This window comes from Mangifera indica, chromosome 18, assembly GCF_011075055.1.
Source record: "Mangifera indica cultivar Alphonso chromosome 18, CATAS_Mindica_2.1, whole genome shotgun sequence".
Lineage (NCBI taxonomy): Eukaryota > Viridiplantae > Streptophyta > Magnoliopsida > Sapindales > Anacardiaceae > Mangifera > Mangifera indica.
Genome location: NC_058154.1, coordinates 5440594 through 5461864, shown reverse-complemented (window position 1 = coordinate 5461864; position 21271 = coordinate 5440594). Strand labels below are relative to the sequence as shown.

The window sequence follows — 21271 nt, the reverse complement described above, 5'->3', positions numbered from 1 at the left end:
GAACATGAGATAATATCACAACTCACCTCTCCTAGTACATCACAACATAATAGTGTGTTTGAACGAAAGAATAAGACTCTAATAGACATAGTCAAATCCATGATGAGTTTTATAGATTTACTAATGTCATTCTAGGGGTATGCTTTAGAAACAGTCATGTATACATTGAATCAAGTCTATGGATAAAACTTCCTACAAGTTATGGATTGGGCGAAAGCCCAATTTAGAATATCTAAAGGTTTGGGGCAGTGAAACTTGTGTCAAGAAATTGACTTCAAACAAGCTAAGTTCAAAATCTAAAAGATATATCTTTATGAGGCATCCTAAGGAAACCAAAGCATACTGCTTTTATCATCCAAATGAGCAAAAGGTCTTTATTGCTCAAACTAAAGTCTTCCTAAAAAGCAAGCTCTTTTCCAAAAGAATGAGTGGGAGGAAAATTGAACTTGATGAAACTTGAAAACTATAAGATACCATAAACATAAGATAGGAAGATGTGCCACCTTAAGAGGTTAAACATTGTGAAGAGGTTGTTGTGTAACCAACTCAACACAAACATGAGCTACTTAAGTCCAGTCTAGTACATCATAAGCCAAAGAGGTTTGGTTATCTCTTAACTTAGCACGGTAATGTATTAGTCATTCAAAATGACGAACCTAGGACTTACCAAAACACTATCTCAGATCTCGACTCTACTGAATGGCTTGAAGCCATGAAATCTAAAATATATTTCATCTACTAGAACCAAGTATAAACTTTGGTTGATCTACCTGAAGACTGTAAATGGGTCTTCAAAAAAAAAACTGATATGGAAGGTAACATATGTACCTATAATGCATGGCTGATTACATAAGGTTTCATGCAAAAGCATGGCATAAAATGAATAAGGTATGTAACCTATATCCTTAGAATAAAGATATACAGACATAGATCACATAGGTTGCATGGGCTAAGTCAAAGTACGTACTTTGACAAAGTGTTGACGAGATTCAACATAGAAGAATCCAAAAGAGAATATCTTTCGATAAGTCATGGCGTATATCTCTCTAGTGATATATGTCCTAAAACACAAGAAGAGAGAAATAAGATGAAATCGATCCCTTCATGCTTCTGTGATAGGATCACTCATATACACCATGTTATGTATAACGATTGATGACTCATACATTGTAAACATTTATAGTAAATATCAATTGGATCTAAGAGAGCATCACTAGACGACTATCAAGAACATTCTTAAGTACCTTAAAAGGACTAAAAATATGTACTTGGTTTATAAAAGAGAGTCAGAATTCATTGTACAAGGATACAGTGATGCTAGTTTTCAAATAGATCAAGATGATTTCAAATCCTAATTAAGATTTGTATTTTACCTAAATGGTAGGGCAATCAGTTGGAAAAGTTCCAAGCAAAGCACTAGGCTGATTTGATGATTGGGTCCAAGTATATTACTTTATTAGATGAGGCAAAAGAAGTAGTATGGATCAAGAAGTTTGTCATCAAACTTATTGTAGTCTTATCCATAAAAATCCTATATAACTCTATTATAACAAAAACATAATGATAGCATAAGCAAAAGAGCCATAGGCTCTCCAATGATTCGAACATATACTCAGAAGATACCACATGATTAGAGAAATCATTCAACGTTGAGATATGCAAATAAAAAAAGCATATACTAATGATAGTTTGGCTAACCCATTGATAAAGTCTTTATTGTAACAAAAACATAATAGACATATAGCCTCGTATGACATTAGATATATGTACGATTGGTTATAGTGCAAGTAGGAAATTGTTATGGTAGTGCCCTAACGTTTTTCATCATAATTAACATTTAATGTAATCTTTGATATTTAATTAATAAAATTGGCATTTATATTATATGTATATTATATTAAATGGATAATTATCTTAAGAATGGTTGAACTGTGTCGAGGGTATTAGTGCTCAGCAATTAATCATGAGAATTTTATAATCATATTAGGTGGCTATTCTTAAAACGTTTGTAACTTTAATATTACTATGATTGAGGGCATAAGTAATAGTAATAGAGTTATCATAGTGTTGAACAATTTCATCAAGAGACGATGACAATTCTCACATATCAGAGTTGTTTGTTAACAATTTGGTGTAACACATGGGTGCATATTATAGATGTGTCCACTGGACTAACTTACCAAGAGGATTCCATATGGATGGTTACTCTAATGTCTATGGAAAATATCCTCTTAGTGAATAGAAGTACATGTGATTCTTAGATTTGAGGTTATTAGACTATATTGTATAAAGATCGATATGGTTTGACACCAGTCCAATGAAGTCCAGTCAAAGGATTACTAGAAATTTGGTGATTGGTCATATCAAGATCTGTACGAACAATAAGGTGGATTAATAAAGGATTCATCATTCCCAAGTATAGGAGTTGATATCTTAATTAGGGTTTACTGACAGATGTTAATGACCAATTAAATTTGTAGTCATAGTGGAATTGAGTTAATATTATCTAGTTATTAACAGAGTCAATCTATGTTATTCGAGAAGTCTTGAAAGAGACATTTAATTTGTACCTTAACTTTGAAGAGATATTGTATGATGCAATAATTAAATTGTACAAGTAACCAAAACATTGATAAGCTAAAAGAAGTCATATGTTGACCTCTATTAATTAGGTGATTATGATGTCTTACTAGAGACCAATCTTAGTCTATGTTCAGATGGCTATCGAGTCGAGAGCTTGATGTGAATTTGTTATTACTGATTTAGTGGAGAGCCTATAGGTCACACATAAAAGGAGTTTATGAACTCTCGAGGTGTAAGGATTAACCAAATTAGATTTAGTTCGAATTTTGGGTTAAGAATCTAGACACTTGGAAAAGTCTTTGGACTAGAAATATATTTTAATATATTTTAGGATTTTAGTGTAATAATTCTAAGATGTTGGGTGTATGCAAGAATTGACAAGATTGACTCAACTCCACATAATCTAATTTGAAATTCAAATTAGGATTGCGATAAGATTTTATCCTATTTTCATTAATATTGTAATCTTTTAATTTTGGTTGAATGCAAAAAATGGTGAAGAGTTAATGGGATATTAATAAGAGCATATACATTCTTCAATTACATTGACCAAGTGTACAACTTTCATGAGTTGGATATGTGAATGCTAGGTGGAAAGTTTCCTATCGAAGTCGTGTCTACCAAGCACATTCTTGTGTGTCGGGCATGCATGGGTGAGCTGTTTGGGACATATTTAAGTCCTAGAAGGCAACATGTAAAGTGTATGTATGTGTATGTGTGTGTGTGTGTGTGTGTATTGTCTTTTCTTGTTTATATATATTAATAACATATATAACATTGTATAATTTCATTAAATCATAAAATGAAATTATATTTGTAGAAGTGTACCATTTACTTTGGCGAATAAAGTTCTAACAAATAGAGGCTTAATTAAAGTGTCATAATGGAATGCACAAATTAAATCTTAGACTTAATATTTAAATTGAAGATTTTGTTATTTAGTCTCATCAAATTTTAGCTGCATTTTAGGTGATATTTGCAAGATAAAACCTACACATGCATTTTACAACATAAAAATAAAATATGTCAGTACACAACCATAACTAATGTCAAGCTCCTTGAGCCAAAAGGAGTTTGACTAGTCAACCTAGGTAAATCTTTATCTTCAAATCTTCACGCTTGTTCTTTTGTTTCTGGTCTTCAATTATTACATGGCTTTTTGTTTTCTAGTTACAAATTTATAAGAAAATAAAAACAACCTATTCTAAAGAAAAGAAGGGATAAGGGCAAGGAACGTAGGCCTATTTTAGAATTACAACCCGAAAATGAAATAAAACAAAAATAAAACCATTCACAAAGGTTCATTGATTGTGTACTGGATACCATACATACATACATCTATACATATACATACCAATTAAAATTAAATTTTTATTATTATTATCTCAAGTGTAAAATAACTTTCTAGTCTCTAAAACTTTGAAAAATTGTAATTCAACCCCAAAGCTTAACAAAATGTTAATACAGTCCAAATTCAACAAAATAGGCCTAAACTGATATTTGTAACTTTGTCATGCATATAAGTAAATTGTCCAACCGTGCTTATAAAATTCTCCAAAATTTCAGAATCATGCATGACTAGAAAACAGTAACACGATTGGAAGAAATCCACTCCTCTAAGTTCAATTCAACTCTCTTATGCGTGTGACCTAGAAGATCTCTATTAAGCTGACAGTGTTTAGATTCATAACGAATCTAGACACAAATCAAGCTTGGTTTCTAGTAAAGGATCATGGCCAGCCAGACGACAAAGTGTCAACTAACATCTCTTAAGTTTTTACAACATCATAGTTACATGCATTTTAATCCTCTATATGAGACATAGAAATATGTCTATCTCAGTGGCTCCTCTATATGAACTGATACACATCAATGACTAACACGAATTAGACTACAACTTTATCCCACTGTGGTTATAGATTCAAGCAGTCATAAATGTCATTCAGTATTATCATATGAAATGTCTTTTCTTGTGCTCAAGAGTGACGAATCTTTTATTGATTAACCATAGCCTTCATATATCTCATGATATGGTTTATTACTATCTTTATAATTATCCTAATTACGACAACATATTGAATAGCATCAAACCATATCAATCCTTACATGAGACAGTCTGACGACCTTAAGTCAAATGATTACATGCACCCATAGTGGTAAGAGGATTTATTCTATAGACATTAAAGCAACCATCCATATGGATATCCTCTGGTTGAGTTAGTCTGATAAACACATCTATAATGTACACCCATGTGTTGCACCAAACTATTTACATAGTTTTGACATGTGAGAATTGTCGCCACTTTTAGTAAAGTCGCTCAATACTATAATAATCTCATCATCATTGCACGTGCCTTTATTCATTGCAATGTTGGGATTATAAACATTTCTAGAATGACCACCTTATGTACACATAGGGTTCTCATGATTAGTAGTCTAATCCCCTTGTTATAGTTCTACCATTCTAAGGCATGTTATTCTTACAGTCATGTAAATAACAACAAATGAATTGAATATCAATAAATCTTTTTATTAATTAACATATAATTACATCTACAAATATCAAATTTGATTGGTTCTAGGGCACCTATACTAACACTTATTAGGGTTGAATTAACTAGTTTGACTATACATTGACCAAGTGCACAACCATGCATGGTGTATGCCAGTCGTGCACTTGGTGGGATAAGGTGTCGATTGTTCCATTAAGTTGTGTTAGCTAGCACAACATGAAAAATGATGTGTTGGTCGTGCATGTCCTTTGAGTCAACTAGCACATGGTATTGTGAAAAGTCATGCACACGCAAGTTTCCCAATCATGCTAAGATTCTTATACATATGTATATAAGGCATGCTTTCATGAAAAATTATACACATCACATAAAACACAAAAGTCCTAACCGTTATAAGCTTATGTTCCTTCTCACTTTCTCCCGTGAATATAAAATTTCTAGTCAAAAGCTCTAACAGCCTCTTTGTCTAGATTTGCCTCTTTTTTGTTCAAGCTCCTAGTAGATACTAAGGTGTCGCCTCCTGAAGGTTGGATAACGTACTATTTTAAGCCATGTGAAGTTTTGAATGAGCCACCAATGCAAGTATAACTCTAAAACACCCTATGTGTGTTTTACATGTTCATGAATTATATGTATAAAATGGGTATCCTAGTTTCAATTTTCATGATTGTTTTAATTTTAAATTTTTAAATTCCACTACGTTGCCAGTTACTAACACATTGAAAACCCTACATGGGATACATATTAAAATTCTCCAAAGTGATCGAGGAGGTAAGTACCTAAGTTTTGAATTTAGAGACTACTTGAAGAAGAATGGGATAGTATCTCAACTCACTCATCTTGGAACAACCCAACACAATGATATGTCTAAATGGAGGAATAGGACCTTGATAAAAGTGGTTTAATCCATGATGAGTTACTCATATCTACTATTGTCATTATAGGGCTATGCCTTGGAAACAACCGTTTGCATACTAAACCATGTCTCATCTAAATTTATGGACAAAACTCTATACAAGTTATGGACTGGACAAAAGCCCAATGGATTTGGAGCTGTAAAGCTTATGTCAAAAAATTGACTTTGAACAAGTTAAACACCAAATCTAAAAAGTGTATCTTTGTGGGGTACCCGAAGGAAACTAAGGGATACTATTTTTACAACTTCGAAGAGTGAAAAGTATTTGTTGCTCGAATTGATTTTTTTTTAAAGAAATAATTTATTCTTCAAAGAACTAGTGAGAGGAAGGTAGAACTTAATAAAGTCTAGTGTCACAAGATACCATAGATATTAGATGGAATGATGTGTCATTAGCGATGGTTGACCATAGTAAGGAGGTTGTTAGTGTATGTCATAGGAACCATTCATATTGTCTGTTCTGAGGCATTTTATCTCACATATACACTTATTATAACTAATCAATAAAAGGGGTAGTATTTTTGTTCATATGCATAAGTTATTTTCTTTATTTGTGATAATATAAAGTATGCATGCGAACTATTCAGATGAGTCATTTAATATACAAACTGAGTCACTGAATTATTCCCCACAGATGTGACATGACTTGGGCAATTATATCACATAATAGGTATATCAAATACCTCTATAGAATGTTATAAGATTGCATTAGAGTGAGTAACAATGATAGTCATGTCATTAGGGTATTGGTATAGATTAACAATTATAGAACCATTTTCTGAGCATGACTAGTAAAAATAAGTCACATAGTCATTAAATCATAGTCAATAACTTATTGTATGATTGTACTAGTATACGAAGTAATTTTTTGACCCAAGATGTCATGGTCGAATTTGATACAAATATACATGATTCATATGATGTATAAATATAGGGTTAACCACATCCTGTACAACAAATCATATTGTTTGACTCAAGTGGGGTTCCTCATTAACAAAAATAAAAAATTTGGAGCAAAGATGGCAACAAAAGCGCTATAAGGAGTTTTTATGGTAAAGTAAGCCCTATAAAGAGTTCCTCCAGTGGAATTAGCATTGTCATTCCATGGTATGATGGTGTTGAGATAACCCTAGCCTTGAAATATTAATTTTTTCTTATTAATATGTACTACCACTTTCTCGTTGCCATCTTTAGATTTAAATTAAATGAGCAAGAAAGGTATGAATTGTTAAATGAATCCCAAAACTTGGTTGTCTACAAAGATAATAACTTGTAAGTACTAAAGTTAATTATAATGAGGGTCCTAGAGGGACTAATGTCTGAAAAACAACTATTGCCTTTTGCACACTAGCGAAATTTGCAAAACCCTTGGAGTCAACAATCAGAATGAGAGAAACTCTATTACGATAAATTACCATTTTGAAATGGGAAAAGAGCTTAAGAGAAAAAACCTTATTGAGAATAGACTTCAAAATTGTTCTAGGGGGTGGAGTGGATGGAGGAGTGAGCAAGTATGATGGAAAACAGTGAAATGGCAGAGTTTTTTATTGTCATGGTTAATAGTATTGAGATAAAAAAGAGCAAGGCAGACCTGGCCACGGGCCAGTTTGGCCCGTGAACCGGACCGAAATTAGCCCAGATAAAACTGAAACCGAAATTGAAACCAGATTTTACCGGTTCGGTTTCGGTTCACCTAATTTTAAATCGTGAAACCGCCGGTTCACATGCGGTTTATGAACTGACAGGTAAACCGGCGTTTTACATAATCTGAACCAGAAATTTTAATTTATTTTTGAATTTTTTTTTTTAAATTGAAAAAAAAGGAACCAACGGTTCCCTGCAAATATGCAGGGGACTTGGCTCCCTGCATATTTTAGATTTTCTACAGAATTTTTGCACTCCCTTGCAAAAATTCTAAATTTCTTTCACCCCTCCTTTTTAAAATTTTTCCTATATATATCTATTCAATCTCTCAACTCTTCCACTCAATCCTTCAAACTCTCTCATTTACTCTCATTCTCATTCTTTCAATTCTTGATACTCTCTCAATCTTTCAATCAAATTCTCTCAAATTTAATTAAATTTTTTCTTTATTTTTTATTAATTCCAATTTCTATTTCTAATTCCAAATTCTCTCAAATTTTATTAAATTCTTTCCAATTCCAAGCCCTTCTTTTAACTTTCAATTATTGTAATTAAAAAATTAAAATTTTCAATTTTAATTTAAGATTTTAGAATTGACGGTTTAAGGTTCTTATTTTTTTTAACCGTGAACCGTCAGTTCATGAACCGTGGCCAGGAGTAGAGCGAGGGGAGTGAGGTATGGTTATATTTTGAATGATGATAGGCTTGGGAGGTAAAAAAATGTATGGGCCTCAATGGTGAGCTGATGGCTAGAGCTTCAACTGTTAGTGATGGTGAATGAGTCATCAAAGGAGAGATGGGTGAGAATTCAATATTAGAAGATGAGTGATGAAACTTTATTATGAAAGCAAAAACAGTGAAGTGCACGTATTATATTGATGATGAAAGCAATAGGGAATTATGCTACTTCTGTAATAATAATTTGCTGAATTGAGAGTAAAGTTGTGGGGCGTTTAAAGAAGGTAATTGCACACGGAAACAGAGAAACCGATTCTCAGCTTCTTTGCATGTACCCTACCACATCGTATTTGAGATGGACTCTTGGTCACAAAAGAGAGAATCCTTTCTTTTTTTTTTTTTAAATTCCAAAATCTTTATGAGCAAAGGCAGGGATTTCCCCGCACGAACGGAGTGAAAACCAAGCAGGAGGAATTCTTTGCTGGTGAAAATCACTTTGATTACTACATGGGACCGCCCTCTTCACTGTTTGGAATGATTGTTAACTCGCTTGAATTCATCAGCAACCTCTATTTATATACCAATTTTAGGTTAGTAGGCAGAGCTGAATCTCTCCACCAAAACCCGATCAACCCAATTCTTCAGTTTTGAATTTTTTTTCTTTTTGTAAGTTCAGTTATGAAATTACTTGTTTCATAAGAATAAGATTGTCTATAAAGCTAACCTGCAATTTTTTTATTTTTTATTTACTTTATTTATTTTATTTTTTTATTGGGGTGTGAATGGTTTCATCAGAAATCCATGAACACAGAATGGGCAAGTGTATGTTTTTGGAGACAATAAAAAGGAAATATTATCGATATTATTCATAGTATTGATCCCTAGAATTTCGCTAATCAATTGTTAAACTACACGCAGAATATGAATAGAAGCCAACTGCAGCTAAATTGGTAATGGCAGATGAACAAATTAAAATGAACTTTCACATTTACATACTACGCCAAATATCTAAAGTTATAATATACATACATTTTAAAAAACTACAATGAAATCAAGTCCCCTTCACCCCAAAATTGGGGCTTCATTCCACTTCAACTCCACTAATGCATTCTGCAGACTCAGTACTACTAACAATTCCACACACCGAAACTGCTTTCTGTAGCATGGATGTTCCTTTAAAGGTCACCATCTGGGAGCAACTTTTTCGGAACATACTAAGCTGAACCACCACATTATTTTATGTAAGAGAAAATGATGACTGATGCAAAATAAATATGTTGAAAGACTTGAATAACATACCTTTTCTGAATCTATATACTTGAAACCAAATTTATCAGTCCATATGGATTCTGCTTCTTTGACAGCTGGGAGAACAATGGTCTTCACGTGCAAGAATGCTAACAGCTTCTCAATGCAGGTGAACAATAATTGAAAATAGCCCTGTTGCAGTGATTGATAAACGTTATGCTAGTATGGCAACGAGTAATGAAAGTGTTAAAATCCTCAAGACACTACTACTTCAAATCCTAAGAGAACATGACATTATATAAAAAAGGTCTGTACAAAAACCGTGTTTCCAAATCTACCAGAAAATATCTAGAACATACACAACTTGCATGTTCCTCTACTGCTAGTATTCATGATATGAGTTCATGAATAATAAATTATTACCAAAAATCATGATTTCCAAAATCACAATTTTAAATTGAAAATTTTAGCAGCAAGACAGAGCAGAATATGATGTCTTCATATGGCAGTTACTAAAAAGACAGACAAATTAGAAAAACACTTATGAATCTAATTATCAGAGATTTTAGAAAATTTGAACAAACAAAAGAATGACATCTAAATATTCCATCAAATCAAGTAAAAGTTTAAAAATAGCATCTTCTTGGAGACTACAAGACTATCTATAAAATAATTTTGATTAAAGAGGCCAATAACCAAAATAAGTTAGTACTATAAGTCTCACCTTGCCATGATTTACTTTACTTGTCGCAACCAAAGGAAGCTCTGCAACTTCTTGACCAAAAACTCGTAGTATTCCAGCTGATACAACAGATGAACTGCAATGTGGCAAAAGGGATTGTCAATATTCTTGCAGATGAGTAACCCCTAGTTCAATTAGAAGATCGAGACTGTCAATATTCTCGCAAACGAGTAACCCTGAGGTCAATTAGAAGATCGTTTCTTACTTGACAGTCAGTACCGCACAATACATCCCCCCAAATTCTTGACCCCTTAAATTCCTTCTGAGAGACACAAAAGAAAGGGACAACCAAGTTAAACTTGACAGAAATAGATTGGCAGAAGTGGACCAGAAAACAAAACCAATGATATGCTTACCCATAAACCATGGATGGAATAAGGTCATGTCCGCTTAGTGAATCAACTATAGGGTCAAAGCAATCCTGAAACAAATAAATGAAAAATACTCAATTGTATAAAGCATATAGTATATCCTCTTTTATCCACATATGACTAGGAGGCATACACTACTAAGTTATGTCACCACTAAAGTTATTAATCTCAGAATTACTTCAAAGATTTAACTACAATTCAAATTTTAGCAAATGCACTGTGATTGATTTCAGCATTGTAGGTCGATAGGCAAGAAGGACACTCAACTTTCCTTCCAGGTGAAAATTTACTGAGCTATTTGAGAGACAGACTTGAAAGTGATTAAATCTTAAGGGAGAGAACTCACTAGTTAAGAGAGATATTCAAAGCCCAAATAACTACCTGTTTTAATTTAAAACAAACAAAAAAACTTTTATTGACCACTATCATTATTTGAAATCTGGTTGCAATTAAAAAAATCACTGATAATGACACACTCTAAATAGCCTTAGGGAAAATTTTGCTTAGGGAAACAAGAAGTTTAAAGCAGTCATTGATCCAGTATAATGATGGATATTTCCTTCCACAATATTAATGTTGCACAAATGGGTGACAAGGTGATCCATGACTTATGAAATAAGTTGATGTCCACGAGTCCACGCATTGAGACCAGGAAAGCCCAGAAAGTAAAATCATTTGTTTGCTTCCTTGATGGATCAACAATTCTACATTTATGGTGGAGTTAGACTTTCAATGGATGCACTGATTTATTCTTGCTAAAAGTCCCATTCCTATATTTTCTGATTCCTTATTTTTGGTTGTGATTGTTATGAACCTTGTTTTACTATTATTGGAAGATTCCTGAAGTTCTGAGGCTTTTGGAGGATGAGTTGCCCACTTGAATGAAACAGTTTATTGTTTAGTAAAAGATTTCATGACTGAACCCTCTTAGGTGTCCAAATAACAAAAATCCCCTTGCTGTTAGTGAACCATCAGTGACCTGTTAAAACCTAACTACTATAAGTTAAAATGAATACCTAATTGCCCTCCTGCTGTTTATTTTAACAGCCAAAACTTAACGACAAAGGGATTTTTGCTATTCTAGAAACCTCAAGGGATTTTTGAAGGGGAAACACCTATTTAATTAACCTAAAAATTATTTGTTTAGATATAAGTTTGTTAAGATTCCAAGTGCAAGATGTGAGATTTGGATCTTATATTGAAAAGTATGAACTTCTAGTGTGTAATTTATATAGTTTTGGACTCTCCAATCTTAACAGTTAGTTTTTGAAGTGTGGTTTTACTAAAATTCATATCATTTAATATTAAAATTATCATCACGTCCCTCAGTTGCAATCACGTGGCACAAGTGGTGACACCGATATTGTAGTGTTTGTCCAAGGCTAGCAAGAAACTATTGCACACCCAAACGATATGGACACGAGGTTTGCACAGCGTGATAATATATTAAAATCCCAAATATAAAGTATGAAACTTAGATCACACACTGTAAAATATAAGTAACTAGCGTGAGATTTATATAACTGTAGGCTCTCCAATTTCAAAAACTAACTTTGAAGTGTGATTCTCCTAAGATTTATATCAGACTTCAACCTAAATTTAGTTATTCTAGGTTTAAAAGAAAGATAAAAGTTTAAAACCATTCTTAAAAAAGAAGAAGAAGAAGATATGATATGCCTAGTGTCATAGCCTTATTCCACTCTAGGCTCTTGACACTAGAAACGGCACGGCCAATACTTACATGGAAGATTGCAACAGCTTGTGAAAGCAAGAACCGAGTTTCAGGAGTTGTAGCTTTTCCACTTAGAAGCCTCCATCTTACATCAATATTACTATCAATATGAACACCTTTTTCTGAATACTTCTTCTTCACAGCATTCAAATCAGAATCAGAGAGCTTTTCAGCTTCCTGAACCAATAAGTTCTGCAAAACAGAATTGATCCAACTGCAATCCATGCAGCAAAACCACTTCCCTTCTGGCAGTTCCTGTGATGCGACGATATCAATATTTTTGTCTAATAAATGAAGTTCATGTCCATTGTACAGGATAAAGGATTCATGCACACCATGTAATTCCAGGCAAACTGTAAAATAATAATCATTTATTAACGCACCCTTAAATCTGCCATTTTATGCTTTTTCAAACACCCAACATGAAATTCTTTCTCACACTGCACAAATAAAAGTGTACAAATCAGTTATATTAATCCATCACGTAACAAGAAGTCAGACTGAAAATTTATTTTACTTTTTCTTTTTTGGGAAGAACCGACAATCCAAGTTCAAACCACTTGACAGCTCATAGGCACAACTAAATATGAGAAGCTGATAGGTACCTGATCACAGAGTAAAATTGTGCGTGGACCAAATCCTGATTTGCTAAAATCACAAGCTCTGTATAGAAAGAGATACAAATATTGTAAGCTATGGCCACATAAAAAGCAATAATTTGTAAAAAGCACAAAATTTTTACAGAAACATGGTATAAACTACATAAAAAAGTCATGACAGTCAAAAAGCTGTACTAAAGTTCAGCCTAGTGGAAAGTGTCAACCTGCATAGCACACATCCACTAAGTTCCGCTTCTACATTTTTGACAATTTGAATACATCTCTTGGCTATCTGATCAATAGGATCAATTCCAGAAATCCTTCCAGCTGCAACAGCATTGGCATTATGTGCCACAACCTTTTCTCTCCCAAATGTACTCTGGCAATAGTTGCAGTACCAATCACCTTGAGGAATGCTTGACAGAGATGCACATTCTGCATGAACCAATAGAATTGCTCATTAAATAAACTCAGAAGGTCCATATCTAGCGAGGCAACTAATAGTCTTCTGAATGCCACATATCTTTAGATACTAGGTGCACAAATAAAATCAAAATGTACTTGAAGAATTATTGAAATACAAATAACTTAAAGAAATTCATAATTGTCTTTCTCAAAAATTAAACAAAATTGCCATAACAGTATAAGGGGCAAAATGATCATTTATAAAAACATAAAAAGAAAAAGCATATATAGGTCAAGATAATGTGCTTTTTTTTCCTTAAATTTTTTACACCTTTTGATAGCCCTCAATTTAATTCAATATAATGACTGAAAAAAAGTTAGTTAAGATGTATTTATTTCGATGCAAACTCAACAACACTTTCAACCATTGGATTGCATTAAATGGTGAGCTACTGAGTGGTGTCAAAAGTTAAAGAAAAAGAACTAAGTCAGAGTATCCCACCTCCCCTACATATAACAGTAAAAAGTTTACTACCAATTATTTTACTATTAAAACCCCATCAGTTGCTTAGGCAAACTTTTATTGAACGAAAGCACAGCATAAAAAAGTCCAACATTGTGGTGAAGGTAAATAGGAATAGGATTTTTACTTGCTAAACATAAACCCAATGACAAACTTCAACCATAAACCTTGGGGTGGGGAAGTAAATGATGTTTTACTTAAATTGTTAAAAAAAGATTTCTCATAAATAAGCTATAAACCAGCTGAAAAAAGGGACCTATATTTATTTTAAGAGTTAAGATTAGATCAATTGTAAAACAAATGTACACTCAATTTATACCCAAGGCATTAGGAATTTACCTTTATGAAAGGCCCTCGGGCATCCATCACAAAGCAAAAGATTCCCACCATCTGCACAAATGATGCACAGGTCATCATTATACATGGAAGGAAACTTACAACCTTTTGAAAGAGACATAGCCAATTCATGGAGAGAGACCCCATTAGATGTGTATGCATAACTGTCAAGAAAAAAAAAAGTCACAAATTGAAACATATTTACCAATAACAGGGTGATTCATAAAGTTACAAAACTTCACAAACACTTACGGTTTTTTGCAAGAAGCCCAACCTGCGTGAGCTTCAAATTGTGAGGAGCTGGCCTACATGTTAAAACTTCAATAAAGTCAATATCTATAACGGAATACTTGAGCAATATGAAATTCCATCAGCAACAAAAAGCACCTCACAATTGCAGCAACAACAAATTATTGCAGAGCCATTCTTATAACCCTCAAGCAATTTCTGTCCACAAGAGTCAATCACTTACTGAAAATTAAGAAACCAAAATAAACAAGCATGCATGATCTTGGCTCAACCTGTCCACATGCATTATACCCTAAATCCGTTCCATCTGGCAATCCTCTATCCTCGAAAACCAATTTATGCAACCCCTGGTGTCTGAAGATAATAGAAATCCAAATAACAAAAGATATTATTAGCCAATAATTGAAAGAAGAATAACTTTAACCAAAGTTATAATACAAAATTATACAAACTTGGTTGTTATCTGCCATTGACTCGTATCAGGGAAGGAACTGGCAGCCAAAGGACTCTGGAAGGGATTTGAGATCACCATTGATTTTCTTGACCTGAAAAAGTGCAGAACTATATAGAGAAAAAAAGGAATACATATACTGATAAAATCTTACATTCAGCAAAACTATTAGAAGAAAATATTAGTTATGCTACACCTTTAAGCCCTCCATGCAATTTCAGAACAAAAAAGATCATTTGACTGTTAAAAAGTAAAAGGAAAAAACTAGAGCCAAAAAGTCAACAAACTTTTTAATTATCTTCCTTGGATGCTTATTTAGCGGAGATGCATGCACTGAAGCACTCATGGATGACTTTGTGATCAAGCCTGGTCTTGATGACCTGAAAGCAATGCAGATGGAACTAACTATATAAGAACATAAATAAAATCCAACTATTAAATACTGACCTGCAAGCAAAACAAAGAAAAAAAAACGTTATAAAAAATAAAATTTTAATGTCTTCCATATATTATTTCTCAATGAAAGAAAGAAAGAAATTAGTAACTTGCAAGAAGGAAGCCAAAATCTTAACCCAAAGATATGCCAAACCGAAAAATAAACACCAACAATATGAAAGGGTACCAACTTTCTTGTTAGCTCCCATGGCCTCTTATTTTTTAAAAGCTTAGACATTGAAGCACTTTTGGAGGATGACTTTAAGTACAAATCTGCTTCTAACAATCTGAAATTTTGCATCATTATGAAGACTATGTTAGATACATATTCAAAGCAATAAGCAGATCTTTCAAATGCCAGAAACTGAAGGGAAAATTCAGAACAAGAAATATGCCAAATGGAACCAAAAAAAAATATGCTGACAAAAATAAAGAATACAGACTTTCTTGATTTTTTTCTCTGACGCTTATTCTGTGAAGTGATACACACTGAAGCACTTGGTGTAAAGTTTGAGACCAGATCCAGTTCTGATGACCTGAAAGTGGATGGATATGGAAAAAGAGTCCTCAGATAATAATAGTGTTGTCTGTAATCTACAATAGGGAAATGTTCACTTCAGATATATCCTGCAACCTTCAATTGTTTTCATAAACTCAAAATTCCAGAATCAATGCTCCGATATTTTGTGTGTCATATCACATTGTGTCAAGTCATAGCAAGCAAATGCATCCCAAGTCAAAAAATTCACAATGCATCTATGTGTTTCTCAAATTCATTTAATTTAGATGATTTAATGTTCTCTCTCTCTTTTATATTTTTATATATATAGATATACACACTCTCTCTTTTATATATATATATATTCTCTCTCTTTTATTTTTAAATATATATATATATATATATCCATCCTTTGTAATATGAAAAAATGAACTCCAGCTTCAACAAAAAATAAGGCATCCCCACATCAACACTACACAAGTCAAACCAATTATGTAGGTCTCTCACCATCACAAGAATTGCACTGCTTCTGCGACTTTCTAACAATAAATGTTAATCAAATCAAAGTTGTGTACAAAAGAAATTCTGTGAAGTGTATTTTTTTCAAGAAAACACAGACAAATGAAATGTTAATCACAAAATCAAGATAATTTTTGGAAAGCTTGAAGCTCTTATTGGGATTAACTTGTAGAGAATCTGTGGATAGTGTGGAGCACGTGTTGCAAAAACAGTTCAAGAAGTTCTAAGGATTTTCCAAGACCTTCTATATATGTCTTATCAAAGTCCAAAGACATATGGAAGGAATCGAACAAGTTTTCTCCCTCTTCCTTAAAAGATAATCGAGGGAAGATTATCACTGTCTACAAAACTAATTAATTAACGATTAAACATAACTCATTCAGAAAAGTTTGTTGGAACCCTTCCAACAGCAGCCCACCAGGCTACAGCACTTAGGTTCTAAAATATGTGGTAGAATTAACCCTTTAGAACAACGCTTTCACAAATTTTGGATAGAAGGTTTACTCTCCTGTATAAAGAATTCTTATAAAGATGTTTCAAACCTAAAGGAAAACCCTTTTTTTCCATTGTTGACTTAGAATCCCCCAGTAAGTACATTATGGTCAAACAAGGTAGTAACTGCCAGACCCCACACACTTTAGCAGTCGGGATATCACATGTAGGTGGCTGACACTATGGGATCTGAGACTCTGACCCATTGACAAAAAATGAAGGTCATACTATTTGCCTCAACTCTAGAATTTAAAGCTCAAGGCAAAACTCACTAGAAACAATTGGGAAACTTAACTGTACTTAAAAGCTGATTGACAAATGTCTAATAAAATATTTCTGTTTTTTGCAAACATTTGAAAATGCTTTCCCCTTTTCTCCTAAAGGATTCCAATACTGTCTCAGATCCTTTTGATTCAGATGAAAAAAATATTTGATATCAAACCAACTCCTCATCTTGGTCCTTTAGAGCTACAACAGCCTACCATGCCACAGCAATTATATCAATTTTAAATAGTTCACATTTTTGTATGTGTGCATATATAGAATGCACTTCAAACCTTAAGGAAAAAAAATTTATCAATCTCACAACTTCCTGCAATGTCCTAGCTAGATAGAAGTTTTAGTTAAATAAAATAAATTTACTTAATCTAAAAAGCCATTCCCACTCATATCTTTTCACTTTCAAATTTAAGGGAGAAAAACAATGTTCCCAAAGAAAATTGCTGATGGAAAACTTTGTCTTCCCTTCAAGTCAATCCAACTAGAAGAGATACTAAGAATGAGCTTTGCAACACCTATTTAAAGGAAAGATTAGACTGCTCAAGTAGTACTAAAATTCAATCCTCAAAAACCTAACATTAGTAAAATGTGAAACAAATTGCAAATTGAAACAGTGTACTAGAATCAAACCCATGAAGATATAAATCCTGACATTAAAAAAAAATTTGGTTTTTTTTTTGGGGGGGGGGTTGTGGAGAAGATGTAGATGGAATAGGCATTGATGAACAGAACTTTTTTAATTAGATAAACAAACAGGGCAATTATGAAATACTAAATTATGCAAGTTTCCAGACATTGGGACCTAATAATTCTGCCCTTCTAACTAATTACATTAGTGTACTCTTTTATAGCATAAATGCAACATACAATACGACATGAGTATCATATCCTATAAGTGTCCAAAAAACCTCCTTTTCAAAAGAAATCGCATCATACAAATCATGATAGACAAGACTTCAACCACAAAGCTGAACAAGGTAACTCTTAGGAGTAACATACCTTGCTATTCTGCCCATTACATAAGTCTCGCTGGCCTGAGTTTTTTTTGACCTCGCGCATGCATTGCATAGAGGCCCAGGCCCTATTTTCCCAACACAAGTTATAGGAAAGGTTCCTAGAAATCAATGAGCACCAAACACATCAAACAATCAACTGCAGTATTATCACTATTTCTATCGACTTCCCACAGAGCAACTTCATGTTTTAATGGATAAATTCTTTACAAGGAAAAAAAGTCACTCACCCTTGCATCTCACACAGGAGAATGATTTTTCTTCTGGTGAAGAACTAAGAGCACTCTGCAGCGTTGATTCTAGCATGGGAAGAGGAACGCTTCTGCATGCCCTCAACACCTCAAGAAGGCTCTTCCCATTCTCAAAACAAATATATTGTGAGGCGCGTCTATACTGTTTACAAGCATGAATCTCAAATTTGGATGGTGGAATGACCTATATTAACAGGGAGAAAGCAATTAATTAAGGTATTAATCAACTCTCACGAATGCTAAACAACATTATACAAAAAAAATCAATACTTACTCTGCATCCATTGCACAAAGAACATGAACATAGAATCCCTCCATCTCTGATTGTGCCTCGAAGACCAGATGCCCGAAACTAGTGTATGAGAAAAAAATCAGCCTTAAGCTATACATTATATTGAAATAACAGTAAACACAATAAAAAGAAACCAGGAATGTTTACCAACCTTAATGCCACCCATGTAAACAACTGTTACACCATCAAGCAAACCGGTCTCAAAAAGCTCTGTGACGGTCATTGGCTTCTTATTCAGAACAATCTTCTTGGACATTTTCAATTCCATGTTCTTTTTGGGATTTGACAATGCACTTCCTTCAGCTATTGGCTCAACTTCTATTAAGGACATTGTTCCATTTTGGAACCCTTCTGATTGAGTAACCAAAACTTCAACAGTCTCCCCCTTTTGCTTCAACTCTGATTGCATAAGCCACTTCTTCGACTTTTTTCTCAAACCATTCTTCACACTACTGATCTCACTTACAGCAAATGGAGTCCCGTCACTGCAGTCTCCCTTACGCTCTGATTCACTAATCAGTTCTTCCTTGGACATAGGCACATCCAAACCGCAATTAACTTCACTAACATTTACCATGTCAACCAGTTGACTCGTCTCAACTACAATTTTTACCACAGAATTTTCTTCCAATACAGTTTCAACTACTCTACTCTCATCAATTACATCTTCCGCCACTAGATTACTTTGATCCACATCCGTTTTGAGCTCTTGAAAGCCCTTAATTTTCTGACTATTAACATTATTCTCCAACAATTCATCAGAATCACTACTACGAAACTTTTTCACACGAGTATAAACAATAACACCATTAACTTTATTAACTCCAAATTTATCACCGTCATTGACAACTTTCACGACATGCGAACTCGGTTGAGCCAACTCCCGAGTCAGAGACTGCGTCTCAGTCACATCAACTAAACCCGCCGGTTCAGACTCAGTCCCAAATCCACTATTCAGCTCTCGCTTCATGCCTCTCCGATCAAATCAGCAAAAAACTACAAAAAAATACATGAATCTATAACAAAAGTAAAACATTTAGGGTTTATAACGAGACTGAACAAAATAAAACTTTAAAAAAATAAAAAATAAAAAACAACCATAAATGTGAATACTAGAAAGGGGGCATTGTGAAAAGGGATTTGAAACGGAGGGATCCGATTCGGAGAAATTAGGGTTTAATTTGGGGATTATTTATTTAGAAAAGAAATGAAAGCAGGGTTTCTGGTCGGTGTGAAATTTGGAAGTGGGAAGCGATACGAAACTGACCAAAACTGTGACAGAGAGACTAGCAGAACGGAGCAAGTGGCAGAATCCGTAATTTATTTAAAACATCCGAAAAGACTAAACGAGTCTGTACTCTAACCAACTTCTGTATTTCATTATTCTTCGTTATAGATACTTAGTGGTTTTTTTTCTTTTTAAGTATATATTAATAAGTGATATTGAAATTTTGTCAAAAAAATAAATAAACCTCTTACACAAAATTGTCACACATCTAAACGTATAAATATTTTTATCAAAAATTGAAAAGAATTTCGGAAACATCCCATATCTGGCCAATTCCTGTTTGTGATTACTATTCACGCATAAACTTTGATCTCGCTACTGTATACGCATAAATCTAAAAAGTTGTTAGCACTTGACAAGCTCTTATAACATACTTTTATTACAATTTCAAGCAACCACCCATAGATTAAAAATGACATTTTCTTTCACTATTTTCAAGCAACCATCGATGCACGAGAGTCAACATTGCTCATCACCAATCGACAATGATGTAGAAAGTCGATGATGCAATGGCAGGGTAGATGAGCAAGAATTTTGGTTTTTCCATGATTCATAGATTATTAAAGTTATTTTGTTAGATTTAAGGTATAGGAATGAAATTGAGGATTGATTTTTTGCTCTGATTTGGTTGAGTATGATTTTGTTGTGCATGATTTGGTTGCATGATTTTGTTAGATTTAGGGTTTTTGATAGGAAGAACAACTTGCCGATGTCGCTAAGAGTCACCAAACCTTGGTGAGCTCACCAAGGATTGGCAACCTTGTCAACCCTAGTTTGGCAACCCACCAACCCTTAATGTTAGTGTTATTGTAATCCTACTATTGTCAATTTTTAGAGATTTGTGATTAAGTACCAGGAGTGAGCTTACAAGTTCTATGAGACGTTCAAATTTTGAGTGCATATGACACTTCAGATGAAGATAGACATCGCAATTGTCATCAAGGATAAACTAATGTTGACTCAGAGAATGATATTTCGAACAACCTGTTTTAGGCACTTCTTAGATTTGGAGGAGCCAAGGTTTAGCATCGTTTTTATGCATACAATGTTACTTCATATAATTAATCGTGGGACTAAGTGGAAGAAATGTGGTTCAAATTAAACAATGTTGAGGTCTAATTCACCCCTGTTGAGTTTGCACTAATGACTAGTCTGATCTTCAAGCTTGACAAGGAGATGTCTAACTACGTTAATTGTGCAAAGCGTCCTGGAT

At 33.6% G+C, this 21271-nt stretch overlaps 1 protein-coding gene across 3 annotated transcripts; it reads right to left on the bottom strand.

Moving 5' to 3' along the window:
* Nucleotides 1–9256: 9256 nt before the first annotated feature.
* On the bottom strand, nt 9257–20182 carry LOC123201896. 3 transcript variants are annotated; one of them, XM_044617475.1, is made up of 22 exons: nt 20038–20182; nt 18922–19766; nt 18753–18830; nt 18458–18662; nt 18214–18328; nt 15869–15961; nt 15617–15712; nt 15278–15370; nt 14992–15084; nt 14812–14893; nt 14678–14737; nt 14565–14595; nt 14294–14344; nt 13251–13461; nt 13033–13090; nt 12811–12867; nt 12437–12682; nt 10681–10745; nt 10530–10586; nt 10307–10400; nt 9634–9774; nt 9257–9553 (listed from the first exon to the last, which is right to left on the bottom strand). In XM_044617475.1, the coding sequence occupies exons 2-22, from the start codon at nt 19738–19740 to the stop codon at nt 9416–9418; spliced, it is 2883 nt and encodes a 960-aa protein (XP_044473410.1). In that variant the 5' UTR covers nt 19741–19766; nt 20038–20182; the 3' UTR covers nt 9257–9415. The 3 variants fall into 3 exon arrangements, with proteins under 3 accessions (XP_044473410.1, XP_044473411.1, XP_044473409.1); XM_044617476.1 differs by having other exon boundaries at nt 18922–19786; nt 19869–20150; XM_044617474.1 differs by having other exon boundaries at nt 19869–20150.
* Between the last annotated feature and the right edge of the window lie 1089 nt (nt 20183–21271).